Source organism: Ambystoma mexicanum, chromosome 1p (genome assembly GCF_040938575.1).
Source record: "Ambystoma mexicanum isolate Mex_15411 chromosome 1p, UKY_AmexF1_1, whole genome shotgun sequence".
In the NCBI taxonomy this organism is placed as follows: Eukaryota; Metazoa; Chordata; class Amphibia; order Caudata; family Ambystomatidae; genus Ambystoma; species Ambystoma mexicanum.
The window spans coordinates 536,975,011-537,000,532 of NC_090921.1; the positions used below are offsets into that span (position 1 = coordinate 536,975,011).

The window sequence follows — 25,522 nt, forward strand, 5'->3', positions numbered from 1 at the left end:
CAACCGAGGACCAGAGGATTGGCCCACACAGCCCCCCGTCTGCATAGTGAGTACAAGTACGCGGCCAAAAACTGGGTGTGGTGCTCCTGGGGGCCAAAGCAGTGCTCGGGGCCCACCCCTGTTAGGTGGGGTGTTGAGAGTTATTCTTTGGGTAGGAGAGGCCAGGGAGCGAGGAAGGGGTCCGGACCGGAGACCAGGGGCAGGACCTGGTATAGAGCTGGGCCACTCCCGACCCCCACGAAGCTGAGAGGATTGGAGACCGGGAAACGTAAACCCTGCCCGAGGCCTGTGCATGGCACATTTCTAGTGGCCGGAACGTGCTGGTGGAGGGACCCCAACGATAGGATGTCCTCGAGTGGTGTGGGCCACCCAAGGAGATTTACCACTGTACTGGACCCCCTGTTGTCCACCCTCCAGAGTTGATCCGTGGCCTGGCAGCAGTGCCCACATTGCCTGGGTTCCCAGTGGTGGGCCTTGCAAGGCAGAGATGGACCAGGGGTGCCTATGAACTGGAGGGAGTCCTTGCAGAGATTCAGGCGCTCGCCCCCTGGCTCCCCAACTCTCACTGAGATGGCGGCCCTGACGCATCAGGAATTAACGGATACCAGCACGGTCACCAAAGGCATGGCTGCCCTCCTGGAGGAGATCAGGGGATTCACAGCAGATATTGCGGTATGGCTGGACTCCTTGGATAAAAAAGTTGATAACATAGATGACAGGGTACAAGCGCTGGAAAACAACACGGCCTCAAATGAAATTTTTGAGACTCAATTTGACATGCGCTTGGCGGAGCTCGAGAGAAGGGAAGAGAAATGTTCCCTAAAACTTGACGATTTGGAGAACAGGGAACATTGCTGCAACCTGCGTTTCTTAGGCTTCCCGGAGCGTGAAGGTGAAACGCAAACAGACATTATAAAAGCTGTTGACGCGGTGGTGGGATCACTCTTCGAAGGGGCTAATACAAATGAACCAACTATCGATAGGGCCCATAGAGCAGGTGCAACCAACAGAGGACCCAGGTCAATTCTTGTACCTATTCCACTACTTTGCGGAGAAAAGCAAAATTCTCGAACTAGCTCGCAAGAAAGGCCCAGTGGAGTGAGAGGGGGCCCAGATCTCGGTGTATCTGGATCTGTCTGCCTTCACCCTGGCAAGACGTCGGCTCTGCTCCCAGCTGACGAAAATGCTTCAGACCAAGGGGGTCCGGTATAGGTGGGGATACCCATTCTCATTTTCCTTTGAGCTTGAAGGCTACAAGTATGCTCTGGTCACGGAGGACGATATTGGCAGGGTGTCGTGGGAACTCTTGGATGATCCAAATATGGAGTTGGGTGAGCAAGAACGCGAGAGAGCCCCAGCAGGCCCCAGAGGGTCAAAGGCGCCACGGGAAGGGCGTAAGGTCCGAGGCCACAGGAAGTTTAGAAGAGTGGCACCAGCATCCCCAGAACAGCCTAACAATTGAAGAGCCTATGGGAGCTCTACGATCAAGCTTGTACTTGATTCTGTGAGTGGGGGTGTGACGTAATTGTTCATAGACTGTTTGGGGTAAGGGGTGGGGGGGCTCGAGTTGTTGTTTTTGAAGAGATAAAGAGCGCGGAGGGGAGAGACAATGGTGGCCTGGCTTAGCGACAAGATGAAGCCGCTAATCAACCAGGCATTCAGGGGGGATGAGGGGGTGAAAAATGGGGGTTTGTTCAATGGGGTTCTAGTTGGGACACGCCAAGTTTTCTGGACTATCTTGCAACTTTAGAATTGTCTCAGGGCATTAGCAGGGTGCGGAAGCACTGCGGGAGCAATGACATTTGGTGCTCCATGGAGGGAGCAATGAGCTTCTACCATCGCTTTAATGGATGATCCGCTCCAATTTTTGACAGTGGGGTCGTTAAATGTACGAGGGCTTAACTCGCCTACAAAAAGGTCATTGGTGGTGAGAGAATATCCAAGGCTTCGGCTTCATTTTCTATTTCTACAAGAAACACACTGGGTTCGGGGCAAGGAACCAAAGCTAAGGGCTAAAAACATCGACCAGGTGTACGAAGCGTCCTTCCAGGCGAAAAAACGCAGAGTTGCCCTACTGGTCTCTCCCGGGGCCCATTTCATGTTCAAGGCTCAGAAGGACGATATATTATGGTCAAGGGGGAGGTGCGGGGCCGGTTGTTTACCCTGGTTTGCATATATGCTCCGAACGAGGCGCAAGATGGCTTCTGGGAGGGTATGAAAGAGAAAATGATGTTTTTTTCCGAGGGCACTCTACTGGTGGGTGGGGATTTTAACATGGTTCTCTGCCCCGAGAGGGATAGGAAGTCAGCCAATCCATGTCCTAACTTGCGACTACATAAAAAACTGGCAGAAGCTTTCCAAGAAGTTAATGGGGAATTGGGCTTGAGTGATATGCACTCCACTAAGCAGGGCCGAGATCCCAACTTCACCTTTTATTCAAAGCCTCATGCTACATTCTCCCGTATTGATTATATTCTGGTCGACTTCTCGCTTCGGGGAGAGGTCACGGGCTCGGGAGTGGAGATTGTCCCTTGGACGGACCACGACATGGTCAAGATAAGAATGGGTATTCCCCCTGCTCCTGCATCCGGGTCCCAGTGGAGGTGCAACGACCTCCTTCTGCACGACAAGGAAGTACGCCAATCCCTTTTAGTAGCCATAAAAGATTACTTGTCAATGACAATGGGGAGGTCGGCATCATGGGAGTTTGGGAGGCATTCAAGGCAACCACTAGGGGCATCCTTATTGAGATAGGATCGAGAAAAAAGAGGGAGAGGGGCCATGAGGAGAAACTACTGAGGGAAAAGATAGATGGCATTCAACCAGGGGGGAAACTGAAAACACAGATGTTCCCTGGAAAATGGGAGGAGCTACAAAGGCTGCGCTCTAAGCTGGCAGACCTCCTGGTGGTACAAACGGAAAGGAAGCTGTCTTTCCTAAAACAGAAATATACGGAAAATGGGAAAAAGGCGCATAAGATATTGGCTTGGAAGCTTTGCGAGCTCAGAAATAGTAGGAGGGTGAATTCCATTCGCACCCCAGAAGGGGTATCGACCGTGAGAGACAGTAAGATAGCTGAACAATTCAGGCGATACTATGAACGTCTGTATTGCTCGGAATAGGTAGGGGACGGAAACGAGATTGACAGCTTCCTAGACTCCCTCCCGATTCCGGGCCTTCTTCCCGATAAGGCAGATTCACTAGAACTCCCCATATCCCCCCAAGAGATAATAGACACCATATCCTCTTTGAAGAGCGGTACAGCCCTGGGGGATGATGGGTATACAGTTAAGTTTTACAAGACCTAACGCTGGCCCCGTTTAAGGCCAAAATGTTCAACTCAGCATTGGAACAGGGCTCCCTCCCACCCACAATGATGTCCGCTCTGATTGTAGTACTCCCCAAAGAGGGGAAGGACCCCTTCCAGTGCCAATCATACCGCCCTATATCCCTCCTCAACACCGATGTTAAGATCTTGGCCAAACTCTTAGCAAACAGACTGGCGAAACTCCTCCCCTTCCTAGTGCATGGAGATCAGGTGGGCTTTATCCCGGGACGTCAGGGATCAGACAACATACGGAAGACCCTGGATCTCATGCATGAGGCTTCAAGGCAGGGGGTGGAGGGCTACCTTCTCTCGTTAGATTCAGAAAAGGCATTAGACCGTGTCGAGTGGCCTTATATGGGTAAAGTTCTTTGAGAGATGGGTCTGGGGGATAATTTCTGTGGATGAGTCTCAGCACTATATAACGGCCCCTCAGCGAGAGTGTTGGTCAATGGCGGAACCTCAGAGCCTCTGGCCCTTTCTAGGGGCACCCGACAGGGATGTCCCCTGTCACCTCTTCTATATGCTTTGGCAATGGAGCCCCTGGCTATAGCGATCAGAGCTGACCAAGAAATTACAAGGATAAGGTGTGGCGACTGCGACTTTAAACTCTCGCTGTTCGCAGATGATATCCTGGGTTACCTGACCAACCTCCAGGACTCCTTACCCCGATTATTCGGTCTTATAAGCTATTATGGCACTTTTTCGGGGCTCAAGGTAAACACGTCCAAATCTAGCATTATGCCCATGGGTCCCGGGGACAATGATATCCGGTGTAACTCCGAAATACTGGGAGTAAGAATAGAGCGGGTAGCCACCAGGTATCTGGGCACCACCATTCCCAGGTATCTGTCACAACTCTATCAGTGCAACTTTCCGGGGATCTTGGCTAAGATCAGTAGCGACTTCAAACGATGGGCACCCCTTACACTCTCTTGGTTTGGGCATATGGTTACGGTAAAAATGAACATCCTGCCCCGCCTACTTTATCTCTTAGCAGCCCTCCCTGTGGTGATCACTGATGCCTTCTTTGATGTACTGCAGTCCCGAGTCCTCCAGTTCATTTGGAACGGTAAAAGAACAAGAGTCAAATTTTCTACCCTGACTCTTCCAAAGTCTAATGGTCGATTCGGTCTCCCGGACTTTAGGCTATACTATAAAGCAGCCCAGCTCCGGGTAATGTTAGAGCACACGAGGAATGACATGGGGACGTATTGGACTTATATTGAGGACGTCCACACTCACCCGAAAAAAGTCAGGGACTTATTATGGGCCCCCTCTAAAGCCCTCCCCTCCCACCTCAAAACACACCCCACCTTAGTGGCCCTCTAGGCATCCTGGAAACCGAACAAGGACAATAAACTGCTGTCATCCTGGCCATCCCCTTTAACATCGCTGTTGCCCCCCCCCCCATCAACCTAGGCACCAAGGGCTTTCGAGATACCCAATCATGGTCACATAGGGGCTTGGAGAGGGTTGCTCAACTCTCTCGCGAGGCGGGCTTCATAGAATACGACCAACTGACCGAGGCACTGGGTGACAAACCCCCTCAATCTTTGAATACCTACGCTTGAAGGGAATACTGACCCATCCTCGGTGGGCCGACAACTTTAAACGCCCCCCTCACTCCTTTTGGAAATGTCCTAGCCAAAAGCGCATCCCGGAAGGGCTCCCTATCTTAGTTCTATAGTACGTTGATCACGGCGAACCTGGAGGGTAGACAACCCTTCAAACAAATATGGGAAGAAAGGCTGGGCATGACGCTGGACGACCACACATGAAGGGCAATTTTTAAACGTATTTTCACGGGATCACTGTATACCGCTGCCATGGAACACAGCTTCAAAATACTCCACTCATGGCATCGCCCTCCAGCAACCCTGTCCAAAATGTTTAAAGAGGTATCCCCTTTTTGCCCTAGGGTATGTAAGCAACGAGGCACTTGGTTTCACATGTGGTGGGGATGTTCGGTCATTCAGGTGTACTGGTCGGAATTGCTCAGCTGGATTAAGGATATAGAGGGGTACTGCCCATCTCTACTCCCACTGGAAATCCTCCTGGGTACTCCTATGCGGGAGACAGAACAGAATGCATTTCCGAGGGTTATTGGGGCTATGTTGAGAGCAGGGAGGCTAGCACTAGCCCAAAAGTGGAAAAGTGCTCTAGCTCCATCCAAGGAAGAATGGCTCTGCAAACTTAGGTCGATCTTCACTTATGAAAAACTCACAGCGATAACAAATGATACCATGTCGGAATTTGTACAGGAATGGACCGCAGTTCTTCTTGACGATGACTGCATCTCCATGCGTCTGTAAAGTACAACCTATAACGCCACCATTTCACAAACCTCACCACCATCTCCAGGGACCTAGCTCGGCTCCCAACCTGCTGAGAATCAGTCTGACCCCACTATGTCAAATTGTATGACTAATAACTAAATGGTATTCGAATGTTCTCTCCGCAGCTTCTATAACCCGCAAAACCTCAAAACTTGGTATGTTGAAAAGTTGGGGGGGTGGTGTGGGAGGGGATACTGCGCGCCTCCAAACCCAAAGGGGAAGAAGGTTTCCCCAGTGAAAAAGGCTCAGTCTCCCGTCCCCTGGAAGGGACACCCATGCAGCCTGGAGGAAAAGGGACGGGACGTAAGAGTAGGTCCTCTCTTGTGGAAGACGCATTGCCCTCAGCTCCAAAAGATTGATATGTAGTTTGGACTCCGATGGAGACGAACGACCGCCGACTGTCAGATCATTGGTGTGTGTTCCCCACCCCGTGAGTGAGGCGTCTGTAACTACTGTTATCTCAGGCCATGGTTGCCATGACCTGAGAAAACAGACTTATGGAAGTCTGTTATAACAAGTCGGAGATAACAACTTATGGAAGAGAACACATTAAGTACCTCACATTTAATAGTAAAGAGACAGAAAAACGATCTTTACACTTTTTGCTTTAGTAACTTTGTAAGGATCACTTGCTTTTTTAAAAAGCACTAAACAACACTTGCTAAATGTATATAGGTTTACAAAGGAGCAAGGCCAATACAGACACACCCTAGGATATGTAGACAAATATAATTCCTAAACAAAGGATATATAAATTGTGTTACAGACAGAAACTTACGAAAAAAACAACGCAGACACAACCAATACTGGAAACGCACAGGACACTACGCCCCATCACCAACATTTGTAAGATATGGACATTTTTAATTAATGCTTTTGAGTATTTGAAGAAGCAAGTGCTTTTCACTGTGTTTTTCCCCCATTTCAAATATGTGTTTAAATCAGCATTCACTTCAAACATGCCAAGCCATGCCACAACATACGAGGCATGTACCTGAAATCTGTGCTCTGCATGTCATAGTTCCATTAAATTGAATGTTCGGGGAAGGGGGCGAGGTCAAATAGCAAAGGTACTTCACTTCTCTTTTATACTATGTTACCTACCATGTTTTCTCTTCAATGCACCAAACAAATGCAGCCTCCTTACCTAGCATCCTACATCCAGGGATGTCCACTGGCACAAGGCTGGGTGACTCAGAACCCCATGAGGCACAGTCTGCATTTCCTTGTAAAACTTGAACTTATTCCTCCACTCCATCGCCCATTTCTCCCCCCCCCCCCAAGGGATGAGGGGCTCCTTTGCAATAAATGGACTACATGCCAAGATGTGTTCTAAATACAAAAGTGCTCATTTATAGAGATGTTACAATGACTTACTCCTGACTTTATAGGAGTTGGGGTCACTCATAGTAACTTCTTGTGAATTGAGTATCCCTCTCCAGTTTTAAACCAAGGGTAAATTAGAGTAACTTGTTTGCGAATCTCCTCTAAATTGTCAACTTGGCACATCAAGGCTAGATTTCCAATCTTACTACTCCACACAACCAAACAAGGAGGGCCTTGACAAATGATTATTATCTCCTTTGCCTCAGAGTATTCAGGAACCTGCTAAATGTAAAATTAGAGTTGGCAACAGAGATAATAAGTGCGCTCCAAAGGTACATTTTGAGTTTATAGTTATGTTCAATTCAAAAGAGATTTCTTACAAAGCACTCCTTTTCAAAGCAATATTTATTTTTGAGACAGCTGAAGATTCTTGCTGTTGCTCTGTATTTCATTCATACAGAATATATGTTATTTGTTGCATTCAGTTTCTCCTTTTCAAAGCAATATATGTTCTGTATCCAGTACTGTTAATTCTGACGGTTGTTCTTTGTCCAGACTAGTTTTTTTTGTTGTTTCTATTAGGGCGGTATAGAATTTATTCAACTTTATTTGTCTACTGAATTTAAATAGATCAAGATTCATCTGTAAGTAATCACTTTGATTTGTGGGATTGAAAGATGGTCCTTTATTCAATGCTGTAGTTAAATCTGATGACAATTCTAAGCCTGTTAGGTTAAGGACTAAGTTTTGTGATTCATCTCGCTCTGATGAGGTGTGAGTTATGGTCTCTTCCGTTGTGGGTTCTGGGATCTTGTTTGAACCCCTGTGTTTGTGTTTTCTCCTGTTTGATCTCTTCTTCCCCCTTCTGCCCCTCTTTGTTGGCCACTATTTGTGTTTCCAAATTGTAGCTGTTGGTTTCTTAATTGTTGGGTACTTTTGTAAAGTGGATAGGATCGTGCCTGTCTGTGTTTTTGATATTCTTCTAAAAAAGAATATGGTGCCGTGCTGTCTGATGTCTTAGTACCTTCTTGTTGTATTTCTATTTGATCTTCATTATCGCTTTCCTGTTCTGATGCTCCTGAGGTGGATTCAAGCTGTATTGGTTGCTTGTCAGATATTTTCTTGATGATTTTTTAGGAATATTTTGTCTTGTTTTGAATTTGTTTTGAAATGTGTAGACCCTTTTTAAATTTGTAGTCCAATTCATCGCGTTGAAATGTTTGTTGTTTTTTAATTTTAATTTCGCTCTCAAATTTAAGCAAATAGTCATCCAGAATTTGATAATTTTTGAAACTTGCTTCCGGTAGATTCATCTTTTCTATTGTGTCTTTGATTGCATCAATTTCCTGTAAAAGTTTGGCACAGGCTTTTTTTGTATTCAGAATAATTTTATGAATCATTTCTTGAGATGTCGTTGGTAATAGCTCTTCCCATTCTTTCAAATCATCTACATCTTCCTCAAATGCAGGAAAGATGCAGATACGCAATCCTCGAGGAATTCTTCCTACTTTTAGATATTTGTCTAGGGTGGCCATCTCCCACCAACGTGAGAGCTCTTTCTTTGATAAGTTTTCTAACTATTCAAATGCTTTTTTAAGAGATTTGATATTTCTGTTCCCATTTTCTGTACTTGGGTTTTGTTGGCCCAAGAAAAGTTCATCCGCTTCTTGTTCCCTTTTTCTGAACCGTAAATCCATTATAGATGGGTACCTGTTTGTGTATAGTCCAAAATTCAGGGCTCAGCCATTATTGTTGTTATTTCCTAAGTATAAGTTGAGACCAGTCTGAACAATTATGGCGAGTTTCCTGTTGTGGTTAGTATATATTCAAGATTGTTTGCAGCACCTTCTCTCTGTATCACTGCGACTGACCAGTGTCGAGAAATAAAATTAGAGTTAGCAACAGAGATAATAAGTGCGCTTCAAAGGTACATTTTGAGTTTATAGTCATGTTCAATTCAAAAGAAATTTCTTACAAAGCACTCCTTTTCAAAGCAATATTTATTTTTGAGACAGCTGAAGATTCTTGCTGTTGCTCTGTATTTCATTCATACAGAATACATGTTATTTCCTGCATTCAGTTTCTCCTTTTCAAAGCAATATATGTTCTGTATCCAGTACTGTTAATTCTGACGGTTGTTTTTTTGTCCAGACTAGGTTTTATTGTTGTTTCTATTAGGGTGGCATAGAATTTCTTCAACTTTAATAGTCTACTGAATTTAAATAGATTAAGAAATTACAAAACCTAGTCCTTAACCTAACGGGCTTAGAATTGCCATCAGATTTAACTACAGCATTGAATAAAGGACTATCTTTCAGTCCCACAAATCAAAGTGATTACTTCCAGATGAATCTTAATCTATTTAAATAACATGTATTCATGTAGACAAGGAGGAACCACTGGAGTCAAGCTCTAATGGTATAAGGCCTATGAAACAAAGTGATAAGATACGTTGCATACCGGAACTAAGAGTAGCAGTTCCTAGTGTGCATTGAGAAGGACACATAGTACAGTAGAGCTTATATGCTGGATCTCGGAGAACTCACTCCGGAGGACCTTGACTCAAGCGTATATCATTGAGCTCTAGGGCTAAAGTTGCACACTCGGACCCGAGTCAGAATTCCAAGAGCACCTTTCAAACATCAGAGAAAGTGAATCAACAACGAACAGTTGCACTCTGGAACTAAGAGTAGGAATTCCTAGTGTGCATTGAGAAGGACACGTTGTAAAGTAGAGTTTATATGCTGGATCTTGGAGAACTTGCTCCTGAGGACCTTGTCTCAAGCGTATATTACTGAATGCCAGGGCTAAAGCTGCACACTGGGACCTGAGATAGAATACCAAGAGCACCTTTCAAACATCTGAGAAAGTGAATCAACAACAAACTTTTGCACGTTGGAACCTTGAGGTTAAAGTTCCTAATTACCATTGAGAAAGTGAAACCACAAAGAACTGTTGCATGCTGGAACTTGTGGTCAGGGTTCCTAAGGGCCACTGAAAAGTGTACAGTCAGAGTAGAGTTGTAAACATCCTGACAGCAACCACTTTTTATAATCCACTTTCTAGTCTGCGTTCATCATTATCAAATCCCACAAGGTGTCAAAAGGTGGGATCCAAATGGATCTGACCCAGAAGTCCAAACAATGGATAAGCCCATACCAAGCCTATCCCCCTAATCAATGTTCAGAAACCGTGTGAGCAATAGATCTGTAAATTGCCTCCAAGTAGGGCATTCCAAGCACAGTGCAGGTGCTTAATTCAGAGAGGCAGCGCAGCCAAGTCCTGATCTGTCCCATATGTTATGGGAATATTAGACTCTGATCCAAACAAGCACAGAAGAACTTCACTGATGCTGGTGCCAGGCTATTATGTAAGTCTATGTGAAAATGGCCATGCCACGAAGTCATTTGTTCTGTCCTATGGCCATTTTGTCCCTTTGCCTACCCCCAGGTCGAGAGACCCAGGTATTCCTTATTTGGGCATGCAGCCTCCTGCAAAAACTGCATCTTCAAGTGTGCTAGTGGCCAGGAAGAGGGTTGGGACTGTCTGGTCCCAATCCACACTACTGGTGCCAGTATGTCTGGTAGCCATGAATGACTGGAACCACTGTGGGCCACGATTGGCCCACGTCTGGTGTGCATGCACAAGAGAAGATCTTTAATTGGCTATCTGAGATTTGAGCGCAAACTGAATCTTGGACAAGAGAAGGAGCTCTGCATCCATTCCATTTCTATCTACTGAGGTTCACACCAAACCTCATAAGGAGCCAAGTATCCTCAACAAGAAAGCAGACTCGAGGAACCGCCGGTGACGTGCTTGGAAGGTTTGGCACTTTGACACTGCTGTTGTCACGTGGGACCCCTGTTTTTCTATCGAACCAAGAAGGCTTGCAAGTGCGCTTGGCTCCTTTGGAGTAGTGGGAACTACTCTGGGCTTCTTCTATTTACTCCTGCAAAGTGCCTCTTTGGAAGTTTTCCTGGGCCATCCAGTGAACTGACCAGCTTGAACCCAGAGTATCACACAGGAACTCTGCCATTCCGAGTTGAGACTCTGGTAATCGCTAGCTTGTGGTCCTGGGCCCTTTCTCGCCAATACTTTACAAGAGTGCACCACGCAGCGAGTATTTGCGGTTCTTGTGTCACCCTGCTGTGCTGACCATCTCTGAAATCACCTGCAGTCCTTGCCTACCGTGTCCTGAGACGTTACTACTGGAACTATCCTTCTCCTTTTTTCGAGAGCTGAGTAAAGGTTACTGTCCCACTACAGACATTCGTCCCGTGCCGCAGCCGCTCAGAGCCGGAGCGTCCTGAAACTGTGGGATTAACACCATTGTGTGAAGTGGGCTAGATTGATGAAGTTTGATCCGGACGGTTTCGAGGCTTGGTGAGTACTTGCATAACTTACCAGTGGTCCCCTAGCATAGCCATCCCTTTTTACACATGAGAATCCCTTAAAAGATCCTCAATTTGGCTGGGAAAGCCTGCGCTCCTCAGCTATTCTGAACACCAAAAGTTTCTCTATCTGCAAGGGCAGACCCTTCTCTAGGAATAGGAACTTATTCTTCATTGCCTCAAGCCCCTTCCTGAGCAGCTACAGCCCCCTGAAGAGAACCTGCTTTTTCGTTTACGCACGACGGTGCGTTGTTAACTAGGCACCTCACTTCATAGGGATGGACTACATAAGTTAGGGATTGTTGATGAAGGACTTTCTAAAACTGATATATGTGTTGATCTAACCCCCTTCTGTTACAGGTTGTGGTTATTTTCTCCCCCCCCCCCATCATCATCCTCTGGCTAATCGCATTTAGTATAAATGTTACATAGTGAATGAGCATGTGTGGTAATTGTTTTCCTGAAAACTGTCGTTTAATTGTGTTTGGTTATAAAGGCCTATAATAAATGTATTTTCGATATACATCTGTCTAAGGGTAATCTGTGGAGTTTTACTGTGTGTGCTCATTGTGGGCTTCCGATCACTCTCACCCCTCCTTGGACTTGGTCTTGACCGCCTGCCAAGCTACCATAGATTGGTCCGATTTGTCCAGAAGATTCCCCTGTTCCACTAAACTAGGGTGGCTTCCTAAACTTCTACCCACCAGATCAGAGTTTAGAAATACATCTTAACAGTCACCCACAGACAAACCAGGTCCTAATAAATACATGAGATCCGCAAATAGCTCTGAAGGGTAGGAGTCCCCTATCCCACCTGCCTCCACAACGGCCCACCTTTCAAAAAATGCTTTTGGACAGAGCAGTACCTATACAGACAACATGGAGAATGTTAAGGTATTCTCCACGGGGAAGCAAGGACATCCTTCCTGTGCGGACCCAGATCCCAAAGGCGATGGCCAGTCTTTCTGACAGCATTGGTTCCAAAACTGTTTCACTATATGGTATTCGATATGGACCTTGTTCATCTCACTGTAGGACACTTGGGAGTAGCCAAGGCCAAATATTAAATCTCTTATACTGGCCTGGGATAGACAGTATGAGAAGTAAATAGTAGCAGGCCTGCGAGATATGCAAAATACCAGCAACAAGTATATCCTGAGGTTGCTTTACAAACCTGCCTGTCATCAACAGCCAATTTGAATGAATATCTATGCATGTCATTGGATCGCTTAAACCATAAAAAAGTGGGTTAAATTATATGTTGGTCATACTGGCATACGCAATTTACTACACAGGAGGATTTCCATTACACTGCAATACCACTCAAAACACCACCGAAGGTTGTACTCCCTTACTTCACCAAGGTCAGAATTCCACTTGAAATGTGAATGAGCTAAGGCATACATGGAATATAATGCACCATGGGAGCAATGAAAGAATTTTAAATAATCAAAACCCTACAAACATCCATATTTCATCACCAAACGGATGGTCTTATCGAATGGTTAAAAAAAAGTACGAATTTCTTAGGGATGGTTGCCGGCCAAGAAGGACGTACTTTGGAGCTCTCATCTGCCATAACATTTCTATAATCTCAGAAATACATGGGGTTAATAAAATAACCCAGCATAAAAAATATACAAAATTCTCAAAGGAAACAGAATTCCTGGCATGTCAAAAACACATGGCTATGTAGCTTCAAGGTATGAGATGAGGTAATTTTACTATTGCACATAAGCACCATGGGAGTGGGTGCTGTCCAATCAGGATGCTCAGAACATGGGCTGTATTCTCTAGTACAATCCTGCATTCCGAGTAACATTGGTGGCCAAAGCCCCTTTGCTTTCCCACTCCCACTTCACCACTTAGCACCCGTGTAGCTTCCCACATGGGATCTAATGGAGTTTTTTTTTAAAGAAAAAGAAAATAAACGTACTGTTCATACGCAGCCCAGTACCATTCAGTGAAGCTGTCAGCTGAGGCCGGTTTTCTGGTGAATGCGCCAACATGGAAAACGGACTTGTTGACAGCAGCACTGCGAGGCGCGGGCCGCGTAAGAAAGGTATGTATTTTTTAAAGACATCTTTACCAACCGTGTAGGGATCTACACAGAGTTGATGGTGATATAACCTTTAGTGGTCTGCTGACCCTTTCGCTATTAACACTGTCATACTCATTAAGGGACCCTCACTGCGCTCTGCCCCTTAACTTGGGCGACGGGCCAGTACCCACAGGGTCGGCTAGCCGCTTAGGGCCATACCACCTCAACAATATAGCCAGGGCCCCAAGTTACAAGCGCAAGCAAAGTGACGAGCCAACAGCAAGCCATTCAAAAAAAAATATGTCACCCCTAGTGTGCGTATAGATCACAGTGGGCCCTGTCATAGAAATGGAAGATGGGTTTTGCGCTGAGCTTGTCTTCCATTTTCGTGACTTGCTGGAGGCGGAGTCCAAGAATAATGTGGAGCGGAGGTCAGCACAGAAGGTAAGTGCAGGTTGGGTGGGCAGAGGATTTAGGAGGGAGCAGGAGGTGGGGGAGCCCGTCAGGGCACCACTACATGGTGAAGCAACTGGTACTCAGGGAGAAAGGTGCTGGCCACAGGATGGAATGTGTTCTATGATCATAGGATGTAGCCTACATCCCTTGACATCTGATTGGCTGGTGCTTGACCCCAGGGTGCTAACATAGAAATAACAACCTCAGGGGTGGGCTGGATAGGCTGTTAACAGCTCATGGACCAAGACGCAAAGGCATTTAGGTCTGCCCAGATGCTGTTACCGGCCAATCCAGCCCGCTGCCATAAGCATTATTGCTATTAACACCTTGGGGGCTAAGTCCTGAGGTGAAAATAGTGTTTTCTTAAAAATGAAAATGTACGTGCAGTGTGTGCGGGTCGCAAGAAAAACTATCAATGTGTTGGTGAACTAAATTATCAAGCACTCCAGCTTGACTGAGAAACGGAAAGCCAATTATATCATGTGATATTACGCCTAGGGAAGAAGAAACGGCTGAGTGCATAATTCACCAATGGGAAAGACCAGGAGGACATGCGAATGCCTCAGAAGGAAGGCGAACTGTTCTAGAGAATTTGATAGAGACCCAAGAAAAAGATTGGTAGAATTTCCCTAAAGATGTTCAATTGTCCAGGAATCCAGGGTGAGTCAATATCATCATTCCACTAAAGACCACAGCTTCTACTCAGTGGCGGTGGGTGCATAATGTGTATTATAGGGCGGTGGTTGCCACCCTATAGTTAAGGTGAGTCGGACTCCAATAGGAAACCCCAAAAAATGAATTGTTAATAACTTTTGACTCGTGTGACGGATTTGTTTGGATTCCTGAATCAAACTAGGTATGCTCTCTTTGCCCCCCTCTCCCTACCCCCAAATCTGCAAATTTCCTTACTCACCCCGTCACCAACTGCACATTTTAGGGAATGATTTGTTAAAACATTAAAAAGTAATTAAGAATACAGTGAGCACCGAGGGAAGAGGGCAGGAGTCCTTATCCCCCCCTTCCAGGTGCATCTAGGAGCTGCAGATGAGAGCAGCACCATCACACGTTCCCACCGTGTGCACCGCGCCACCAGCAGTCCATAAGGGTGAGGAATTGCAATACAGCACACCAGCTCCCCTTGAGCTTGTTAAATTTAACTCCATTGTGCTTCCATAGTCAAACTACGAGCTTGCTGAAGCGCTCGATCTGCCTGACCCCCGCCGTATAATCTTCCGCCTGACCAAGAAATGTCAGGCGAATCGTGGCCCTAGGGAGGCTATGGCTTCGTGGCCTAGTTGCTAGGTAACGAAAGCTCTTCTTCTACAAACAACATCTGCGGCAGGCGGAAACGCCGGCCTACCTGCGAAGACATAGACCAAGACCCTGTTTGCCTCGGGGAGGCAAGCAGCTTTTCCATCTCTATTTGTTCCAGAACTCCTGACCAGACAGCTTACTACAGCTGATGCATTCTCCTTGTACACACCTTCTCGAATTAACATCGCACGTTCGACCTGCGGATATACCGTCACAAAATTTGATAAGTACTGACCCACGGCCTGGCCACATCCACTTGCCTGCCTCACTCATAATGCGATTGGCAACCTCATTGTGGCCATATTCTAGATGCCCTAACCTACGGCCAATAAGGCACACTTGCTTCCTGCAACATGTATCTTTTTGCTGGGCATGGCGTGCTATAGATCCTATTGATATATCAGGTCCCTGGCAGCTACCTCTCTACCTTTGTTCAACTCCCCCTGCCTCGCATCCAGGCTATCTAAAGCAGGATATTGCATTGATAAAAAATAATATATTGATTGTCTAATTAACCCGGCCTAGCCTATCTGAACCTCTGCCTTATCATTGAGTACTGCATTAGCAGTTCACCAAATATTGCACTCTATCTATCGTGTATCACAGTGACTTACCTAGTACTAATTTAATGCATTTAGCCTATTTGATTGCCAGCCATGCTACTGTGTGCTGTACTAGCCCTCTAACATAAATTGCCTCCATTGTATCGTGTACTACATTAGCCTAGTTATCACTAACTATCTGGGCCTAGCCCACTTGATTTTTTAATCTTACTACTGTGTATTACATTTGCTTTTTGCCAAATATTGCCCTTAATTCATAGTGTATTACATCAACCTTTATGTAAGTGTTTAATGCATCTAGACCATTTGATCTTGAGCTATCCTGTCGAGCACGTCACCAGCCTGCCACCTTATACTGTATTCAGCTCACCCAAGCTCTAATCATATCCCAGAGCATAATATTGACACCATGCACTATTTCCAGAACGCTTAGTCATAAGGCAGTGTACTTAGTCCGAGCATAACACCCAGGCTACCTGATACTAACCTACTCACATCTCGCATTAACTCTAATACAGTTCTAGGATAACTGCACCCATTTCCCTCTCCCACTCCTTTGGCAATTTAAGAACATCTCTGCTACACCCAAAGGAGTACATCTCCTCCCTTGCTGTTAGCACGCAGCATTCGCTCTCCGTCCTACTTCTATGTATGATCTGCATTCTCAATATCGCTCTCGCCTCACCAATCTCAGATAACTTGCCCTTCAAGCCTCGTAAGCACTGCCCTTGGACCCATTGCCCCACCATGTCTGTTACCTACAGCACCTCAAATGCACCAGATCTGATCTCCCTCAGAAACACCAGATCTCAAACTACATCAGGTCTCGTTCCCCAACACAAATCATAGAGGCTCACCCAAACTTCTATCATCGACACATCACCTCCCCCTCTTACTCCAACTAAAACATCTGATGCTCCCCTAAAAGGCACCACTATCAAGGGAGCCCTTATCAACGCAAGGTCACTAATTTCCCATGCATTAGACATTGCTGACTTGATTATATCCAATGGTTTAGACCTATTGGCTATCACAGAGACATGGCTCTGATGCTAGCAGTCCCAGATGATTATACCACCTTCAGGACCGATCAAACCTCTAAGAAAGGAGGAGGGGTAGCTATCATTGCTAAAAACTCCCTAGCCACCAGAGAATGCCCTAATACCCTGTTTACATCTGGTGAACTCCTCTCAGTGAAACTCCCACTTTCAGCAGAACAGACGATTCTCATCCACATTATATATAGACCTCCTGGCCAACTTACATCCTTTGAGAATGACATTACCAGCCTCCTCACACTAAATACAAAATCTAACTCACAAATACTACTCCTAGGTGATTTAAATGTAGGCTTATACAATAACTTAGACTCCAACGCTCTAGCTATCCAAAATACTCTCCAAGAACTGGGTTTCTCATTAAGGATTTCCGACCCAACTCACTGCAAAGGCAGAACTCTAGATTGGGTAGCGGACTTCAACTGCGACACCAAAATATCATCCAACACTCCTTGTGCTTGGTCTGACCACGTCATATCCTTCACAATCCTATATTCCAAATGTATATCCTCAAAGGATACCCAAGCTCCACCTGCGTGAACCAGAAGCAACTGCCTAATCTCTCTAGAAACCATACTCCCTTTGATCCAACCTATCATTCAGCAACAGCTGCCTTCGGATCTAGATCCAGCCGCCATGGTAGAACTATATAATCAGAACCTACCGGCCACCATAGACCAATTAGCACCTCTCAAACTTAGGAAAGCCAAACCTGCAGCACATCTCAACAAATGGTTTACTCCTGAATTGAAAACACTACGCAAAACAAAATGAAACACAGAAGCGGCATGGAAAAAAATACACCACTAAATAAGGACAAATTTATAAGCGCCTCCACCATTTATAAAACAGCTATCCTAGAAACTAAAAGGGAAAGCTATAACAATAGAATTTTTAACGCCAAATCCAATACTAAGGAGCTTTTCTCAATCCTTAAAGAACTAGAATCTCCTATTGGCCCACCTGACTCTTGCAAAAAAGATGCGCTCTGGAGAACCAACATCCAAAAGGCTCTTCTCAATAAAATGACACACCCCAAACCAAAATTGAAGCAAAAAGGGCCAGCCTTGCGCTTCCTACCAAAACGAATAGCCCCATTTTTCTGCATTCTAAGCAAAGGTCCCAATCTGACTCACCTACCACCTCAAATACAACCTTCAAATATATTCCTGTCACCCATCTTGAGGTCGAAACTATCATCAGAAGCCTGAAGCCTTCCAGGTGTCAAGGCTATATACGCAGCCTCCATCATAAAAGAAGGTGCAAAAGAATTTGCACCTTTTATTACATCCTTTATTAACGCTTCCTTTGCCTCATGTACCGTCCCAAAAAATCTCAGACGCTTGGGTCATGCCGCTCATCAAAAAGCCAAATCTTGACCCAAATATCCCAACTAACTTCAGACCAATCACCACAGTGCCCTTTCTTCTAAAAATCTTAGACAAGGCTGCCTATATCCAAATCCAAACTCACCTTGAAGCCAACAACCTCTTGGGCCTCAGACAACCGAGCTTCAGACCAAGACATGGGACAGAAACAGCCCTCTTGGACCTGAAAATCCAAATGAATGAGGCTAGGGACAACGGTAAACCGGCACTTCCCTTACTTTTGGACTTATCGGCAGCATTCGACCTAGTCGACCATAACATCCTAACTAACCATCTAACTTTGGCTGCCTCATTTTCTAGACAAGCGGCAGCCTGTGTCAACTCCTTCCTGGCAGACAGATCCACGATGGTCTTCTCCCCTTCTGCCTCAGCCATACCCTCACCCATCACCTCAAGAGTCCCTCAAGGCTCTTGTGTATCACCCACCCTCTATAACATATACACAAAGCTACTGTTTGACCATCTTGATGAGCTAGGCATAATATACACGAACTATGTAGACTATACGCAGATTCTCATCACTCTATCTGGCAACTACCAATCTGACACTACTCTTCTCAACTAAATTTACAGCAAAATACAGGGATGGATGGCCAACCATGGCCTTTGTCTCAACAACGACAAAAAAAGAGATCCTCCTCATCGGTTCTAATCTAAGACTCAGCAAACTAGGCCCCAAATACTCCTCATTCTCTATTGATGGCAATCTTATGAATGTAGACTCTGCCTTAAACCTCCAAAGACAAATCAATGCTACTACCTCATCCGCGGCTTACACCTCTAAATTAATTAATGCCTGTCGACCTTTTCTTAACTCCAATAGCTGTCTCACTTTGGCCAGAGCCCTCATAATGTCCAAACTGGACTACTGCAATACTCTCCATTTGGGCACTAGTTAAAAGAATCTTCACAGACTTCAAGTATTACAAAACAATGCTCTCAGGGCTGCACTCAACATTCTGCGCTCCAGCCACATGACACAAACTAGACAAAACGCCATTTGGCTTCCGATCCAAGCCAGGATCACCTTCCGAACACTCATGATTATCCACAAATGCCTCAATAACTCAGCGCCCAAATATCTAATGAATATATTCTCCAGGAGAGAATCCACGAGGCCTACCAGATCTACTTACTCACACTGCCTAAACATTCCTTCTTTTAAACTAAACAAAGCCGGAGGCTCCAGCTTCAGTATGTTAGCACCCAAAACTTGGAAGAAACTCCCACTTACTCTAAAAACTGACACTGTGTTCCTCTTCTTTCGGAACAAAATAAAATGTTGGTTACTCCTGCAACCAAACTAAACAACCAATAATATCCAAACTGACCTATTGTGATGTATAGACCTTTGCCTCTCACTCAACTATGCCCAGAGCCTTGGTAGATCCCACTCTTAGGCTACTGGCTATACTTAGCTAGTAGCAGTCCTACTAGCTCCTACCATGTTCCTAACAAGATTGTATATTCTGTAAATGTCTGATACTGTGTATATAATCGTATATTTTTTTGACTTGTATATTCCACTGTATAATTCAATGTACCCTGTATTCTTTACTGCATATTTTTTACTGTATACAACTACGTAACATGTACCTCAAGTAAAGCACCCACGCGCCGCGTCTGCAGTGGGAGAGCCTGGACTACCTGAAGGTGAGTGCTGTTGCGGGACCCCAGTGGGGGCCGAGCTCTGTCTTCCGACAGCGGCTCTCGGGCCTCTCTCGGCATAGCCCGGCTCCTCTTGCAGGGCGCGCAGACACGCCTCTCGCTACCTCCTCCTTTTTATTTTCTCTGGTGACTGGTGCTAGCGCGGGGCTGGAGACCTGGTAGCCAGATGTTATGGGGCCGGGAGGACGGCCCCCTCGTGTTGATGGTGCCTTGCGATGCAGGGCAGCCTAGCAGGGCCATGGTGCAGCTGGCAGCGTCGGGCTGCAAGAAGACACAGATACCAGGGTTGGTGTCTTTACCACTGCAGAGGGGGAAACCGATCGGCCCTTTTATTGACTCCGTCACTAGCACATGTGGCAATCCACATGTGACCCAGCATGCACCTTGTGTTGTCGTGCTGAGGTCACAACAACCCTGTCCTCAGAAAAATTGCCTTAACACTCAGAGCTCTCACAGACACTCCAATAGATTAAGCGACCTAGGTCGAGAACTCTCGAAAAGAGCTCAACAGACTGAGCTCTCTCTGAGGGACCCCCCTGTCAAAGCACCTCGCACAGTGCTCTGTAAACAAAGAACCCTCTGCTGACAAAACTCCCCAACTTTCATGCACGTACACCGGGGTACACAAACCTTTGCCTCACAGAAGGATCTGACAAGCTGAGCTGCCACCAACACACGTTGGTAGCAGGGGTGTTTGCTAGGTCTGGAAAAGATCCGCGGCTACACACAGAAGTGTTTTATAATGGAGCAATCCCATAGGAAAACGTTCTGTGAATCTGGCCCACAGAGTTTCCGCTGACAGAGCAACAGCGACCAGATCCCCACTGGCTATACATCCCCCAAGCCCCTTTCTCATAAACAACGCTTTATAAAATACACCTGCCTCCTAGAATAAAAATGCCCAGGGACTCATCTAACGTCCCCCCCGACCCCCGCATAACTCGGACACGAACCCTTCAATAGAACCACTGCCTCACAAATTCCCCGGTCGCACCGTCCATCCTACTATTCGCCTGCGTCACCTGAGAGTCACACAACCCTACCGCCGGTTTTGCATCAACTAGCACTAGAAGCCCCTCCGCATCCCCTCTCCCCTGGCCTATACTCTCGGTTAGCTCCCCATCCTCGTAGCTCATTTTACAGGGCGTCCGCCCCAAGTCATTAACCCCACGATAGTCTGCTGGTGGCAGCACCGTCCGTTCCCTACGCAGATAGCCGTGTACGCCCGTTTCCTGTACAACCCACCGCCCCCAGCCATTGCGCAGATATTCTGGAAATGTCGCCCCTCCCCCGGATACACGAGTAGCCATCCAGCAGCAAGCATCCCGCCCCCTCCCCAGTTTTCCGTGTAGACCCCTCCCTCCAGACACATTGCCCTTCGAACCCTTACCATGCTGCTGCAACTGAGCTGCGATGCGGCTGCAGGGGGCCATCAGGCCCGCCGGGCACCGAGAACAGCCGCCTGCGGAGCCATTGGGGGACTGCGGAGTGCGGCCTCGCTCCCCCCGCCCTGCAGGAGGGAGCTTCCTGTGCCCCCTGACTCCTGGCTCTTCTTCCTCTGCACGCTGAACAGCTTCCTTCCCATCTTTCACCCAGGGAGGGGGGCTGGCTGTCAGTACTTGTCTGAAGGGGTGATAATAGACCAGGTGGACACACGGACGTCACGTGTGGAAAGTGACGGAAAATATCCGTGTGTGTGGGAGTGTGCTGTAGGGTTGTGCGCGTGACACAGGGCATTCGTAGTTCAGATTTGCGTGTGTGGGTCAGTGCCTGGCTATCTCAGTATTTAAACCACCCTAGTTATTGATACCGTTGCAGAAACTATAGTATGGGGCATGGCCTCGGTAGAAGGGGCAGAACCCTGGCACGTGGGTGACATAGCTCGGGCTCTTACGGATAAGAGGTATAATAGTTTAGAGGTGGGTACCCAGCATTGTAGAGCAGAGCATCACTATAATATGTGTTATCTCTAGACAGCAAAAGAAATCTTGGGCATCGTGGTGCAGAAACATGGCATCTGGGCATGCCATGGGCAGTCCAAGCATAACATGGGTAGCAGTGGTAAAACCTGGACGCAATGGTGGTGTAGTTTAGGCCCCGGTTGTGTCGGGGGTCTGAGATTTGAGGGGGCAGAACTTGGTGTACGAAAGGCTCGAACAGATCCGTGGCCTCTGAGAACAGCAGCAGTGGAGCGTCACGGTCTGTAGAGTAGCCACAAAGGGCCTTGTGTTCAGGCACCTGCGTGGTATCACAGCAGGAGTTCCCTCTGGGAATCTCAGATTTGCACCTCCTACCTTACACCTGGTCCACACAGCCTAAAACCAGATACAATTTAGAGATGTCTCCAGGATCCCTGAGAATGAATCAGATGGAGAAGATCTGAGATGCTTACAGACTTCTAATGATTTTCTGAGAATCAGGATCTGAGCAGTGATCGAAGTGAGCATGAACGGTCAGGAGCGGTGTTCCACTACTTTTTATTCTTTTCTGTTTACCATTCCCCTAATTTTTACGACCTTATTCACCCTTCTATACAGAGGATTTGTCCTTTTGTGTCCCTGTGCAAGTGTAAAGTTGTAATAGGAGCCTTAGTTACTAGTCACTTAGACTATTACAGTGGCCCGGCTGCAACACCATGTCACGTGTTGCCCTATGCTTCCGCCTACCCTCTCCCCTGCCGAGAGACAGCAGTTCCAGTACTTTGTTTGGTACACTTTACCACTGGATCTAAGTGAACAGTGCATCTGGTATGAGTTAGCGAGGCAGCCAGCAATCGCCCTGTAGAATGCCCCTGGACTCAGGCAATGGTAAACACGCCAGGCTTTTGTCTTCTTGCTGTTGTTTGAAAGCTGCTTGTTTCGAGTTACTGTCTGAACACGACGTGCCTCTGTGCTTGTGTCTGCAGGACCCAGCCGCATTCTGTTTCAAGCACTGTCTTTCCCTGCATTGGGAATAGGCCTCAGAGAGAGGCAGAAAGTTTTGTTCGCTTGAAGATAGCCAGAGCTCGGTAGGAAGCCACATCCCCTGGCCAGTTTGAAAATGTTAAAACCAAGTGATGGATGGAAGGTTTTTGGATAAATCATAACCTCTGGCATTGCCCCGGGCACCTTCAATATCATTTCTTGTCCGATCTGCCCCATTGCAGAATGGGACCAACTACCTGCAAATTAGTCTTACCCTGCCACCAATGGGAGAAGGCCAGCCAGTACTGCTAGACTACGCCCCCTCAGCACAAAATTCAAGCAACCCAGGCATGTTTAAGCCTTTTTGGGCTTCATCAGTGAAGCACAGCTTGACTCCCTGTGGCACAGTAAGCAAAGGACCCGCATATGGTCATAATCTCCCTCACTCGGGGAAACAAACTAAAAACAAAAAGTGGTGAATGAAAGGGGGTGGAAGGTGGGGTGCCCGGGCTCTGGAGCACCAGCGTACTCATCACCCCTGTAGCTCGGTGAGCAAATCTCTCAACAACACCTGTCCATGGACTAATCCCAATGGATGCACATACCGACGCACAGACCTCAGCTCACAGTACTGTGCTACTGTTAAAAGATGTCAGCCCAAATGCTGGCTACTCATGCTCTGTACAGAGATCCTCTGCTTTTGAGCTAGGTCAGAGCTTTAAACAATAAAATAAAATAAAAATAATGGTTTGGCTGCTCAGGTCTAAAATGAACCTGCAGGTCACAGTACGAACAATGCCAGGGCCAGCTTTTGCTTTCCTCCTTGTGAGGTTGCTCCATTTTGTTATATTGTCTAGCAATGACATGCTATTTAGAGAAGAGTGAAATTACAGAAATGGTGAAGTAATAACTTTGCCAATTCGCCCAATGACACCTGTAGGACTATTAAAGCACAAATGCTAGTCTGGAGACTGGTGTATTGTGCCCCCACCGTGGGTAGCAGAGGAAGCTGGGTTAGGGTGGGGGAGTAAAGGTAGTGGATAGGGGAAGGGGAAGAGGGAAAATATAAGACACACATAGATTCAAAGAGAGTGGAGGCAGGGTGTAGGTAAAGGGATGATCCATCCGGCATGGATCACATATCTGGAGTGCAGAATAATGTGAGGGTACATTCAAAGATGCCTTTAACAGCCACATGTATTTACTTGAAGGAAGTTTTAAGAAATATACATACATAGTAATCATTGGTATCGTCTGGTTGAGTGATGCACTTGTAATGTGCTCAAGTGAACCCCTTTCAAGAGGGGAGGCTTTTTGTTTTCAGGAATTGCATTTAATGTCTCCCACCAAACCAACTCCAGAAGAGTGATACTGGGACTTGCACGCCTAGAGGCCAAGAGCAGCAAAATCAAGAATAGACTGTGTGATTGGTGAATGTGACCAGCCGTGAACCGAAAAATAGAGGAAAGAAGAGGGGCATATGGTTGGTGTTCATCCTTCTGTATACAATGAAAGCCTGTGTCCTACATTGTATGAAATGTTAACACCTGGCACCCTATTCCATGAAACGGGTTCTAGTGGGGTTGGCACCCTATTACATGAAATGGGTTCTAGTGGGGCTTGATTAGATAAGATTTGGAAGTAGGATTATTTCACTCCCTATTTTTTAAAGTAGGGAGTAAAATGATCTTTATGGGAGTGAACATGCAAGTCCAATTCCCAATGGGAGTATGTTATAAATGAGTAAAATTACGGTTTTAACTTGAAAGAGGAAATGTTCTTGTAATCATTATTTCTTTGCATCGAATCACTTATGCACATTAAAAGATGCGGGTTTACTTCTTCTGAGCAGGCAGTAATAATAGTTTCTTCCTGTCGGCCAAACACATCAATTCAGCTCTGTGGCTGAGAGCAGGGGCACACAGTTCTGCGTGTCTTTCCTGTTTATTTTGGGAGTATTTGTACTCCCTATATTTTTGTTTGTTGAGTATTTGCTTATTTGTAGGGAATAAAAGTGGTCGACACACCCCTTGTCTGTAGGGCTGAGTAAGGGTATAGCCGACTTTCATCCAGTGCTGATCTAGTAATGACTAAGAATACCGAATTGAATGAAGGTCAAGATGGAAAAGGGCAATGCAGACACCTAGCATAACACCACCTCAATTCTTCCTAGCAGAGGAAAATAGTGTGACTGTCCCCAAGTGCAGTAGGTTGTATAACCTGTTTGTAACTGTAATGTAAGGCTATAGCCTTTGTAAATGTAACTGTCTGGTAACATTGCCCAGTTCCCCCCAACCCTATGACAAAGGCTCAAAGGCAGTAGAGGGGGGCCTTACAATCTCATAGACAATGTTATCACATTACGGGGTGATCATCTCTTTGCCAACATGTTAGAAAAAATCCTGATCTAGATTGATTTAAATATGCTTCCTGAGGCGTGTCCTAAAGATACATGTCTTGTATGTCCTCAGATCAAGCCAAGCTGTCGCCTGTTACAGATGTTGAGGAGCCCGTTCTCTCCGTTGGTGAAGAGGCAGATGCTTCCGGAGGCCCCGCGCCGGAGTCCAGAGCTGGAGGACCACCTCACGTGCCCAATCTAAGGCTCCCCAGTAACGATGTGACCCAAAGGTCGTCCTATACCTTGGGGTATGACACACTGCTCCCTCGTGTACAGCATATGACCCTGTAATCCCATAAAAAGTAAGGCACCGTCTAGAAATAGGGGGCGCTGGTAGACACACTGTTCTATG

General features: G+C 46.4%; 1 protein-coding gene across 1 annotated transcript in view; it reads right to left on the minus strand.

Annotated features, from left to right (window-relative positions):
- The window catches only part of NFIC (nuclear factor I C), an 829,310-nt gene extending 807,891 nt beyond the window's left edge, over nucleotides 1-21,419 (minus strand). Inside the window, exon 1 of the mRNA XM_069649459.1 lies at nucleotides 21,260-21,419. Coding sequence (XP_069505560.1) covers nucleotides 21,260-21,262 — 3 coding nt within the window. The 5' untranslated portion in view covers nucleotides 21,263-21,419. The remainder of the gene's footprint in view (nucleotides 1-21,259) is intronic.
- Between the last annotated feature and the right edge of the window lie 4,103 nt (nucleotides 21,420-25,522).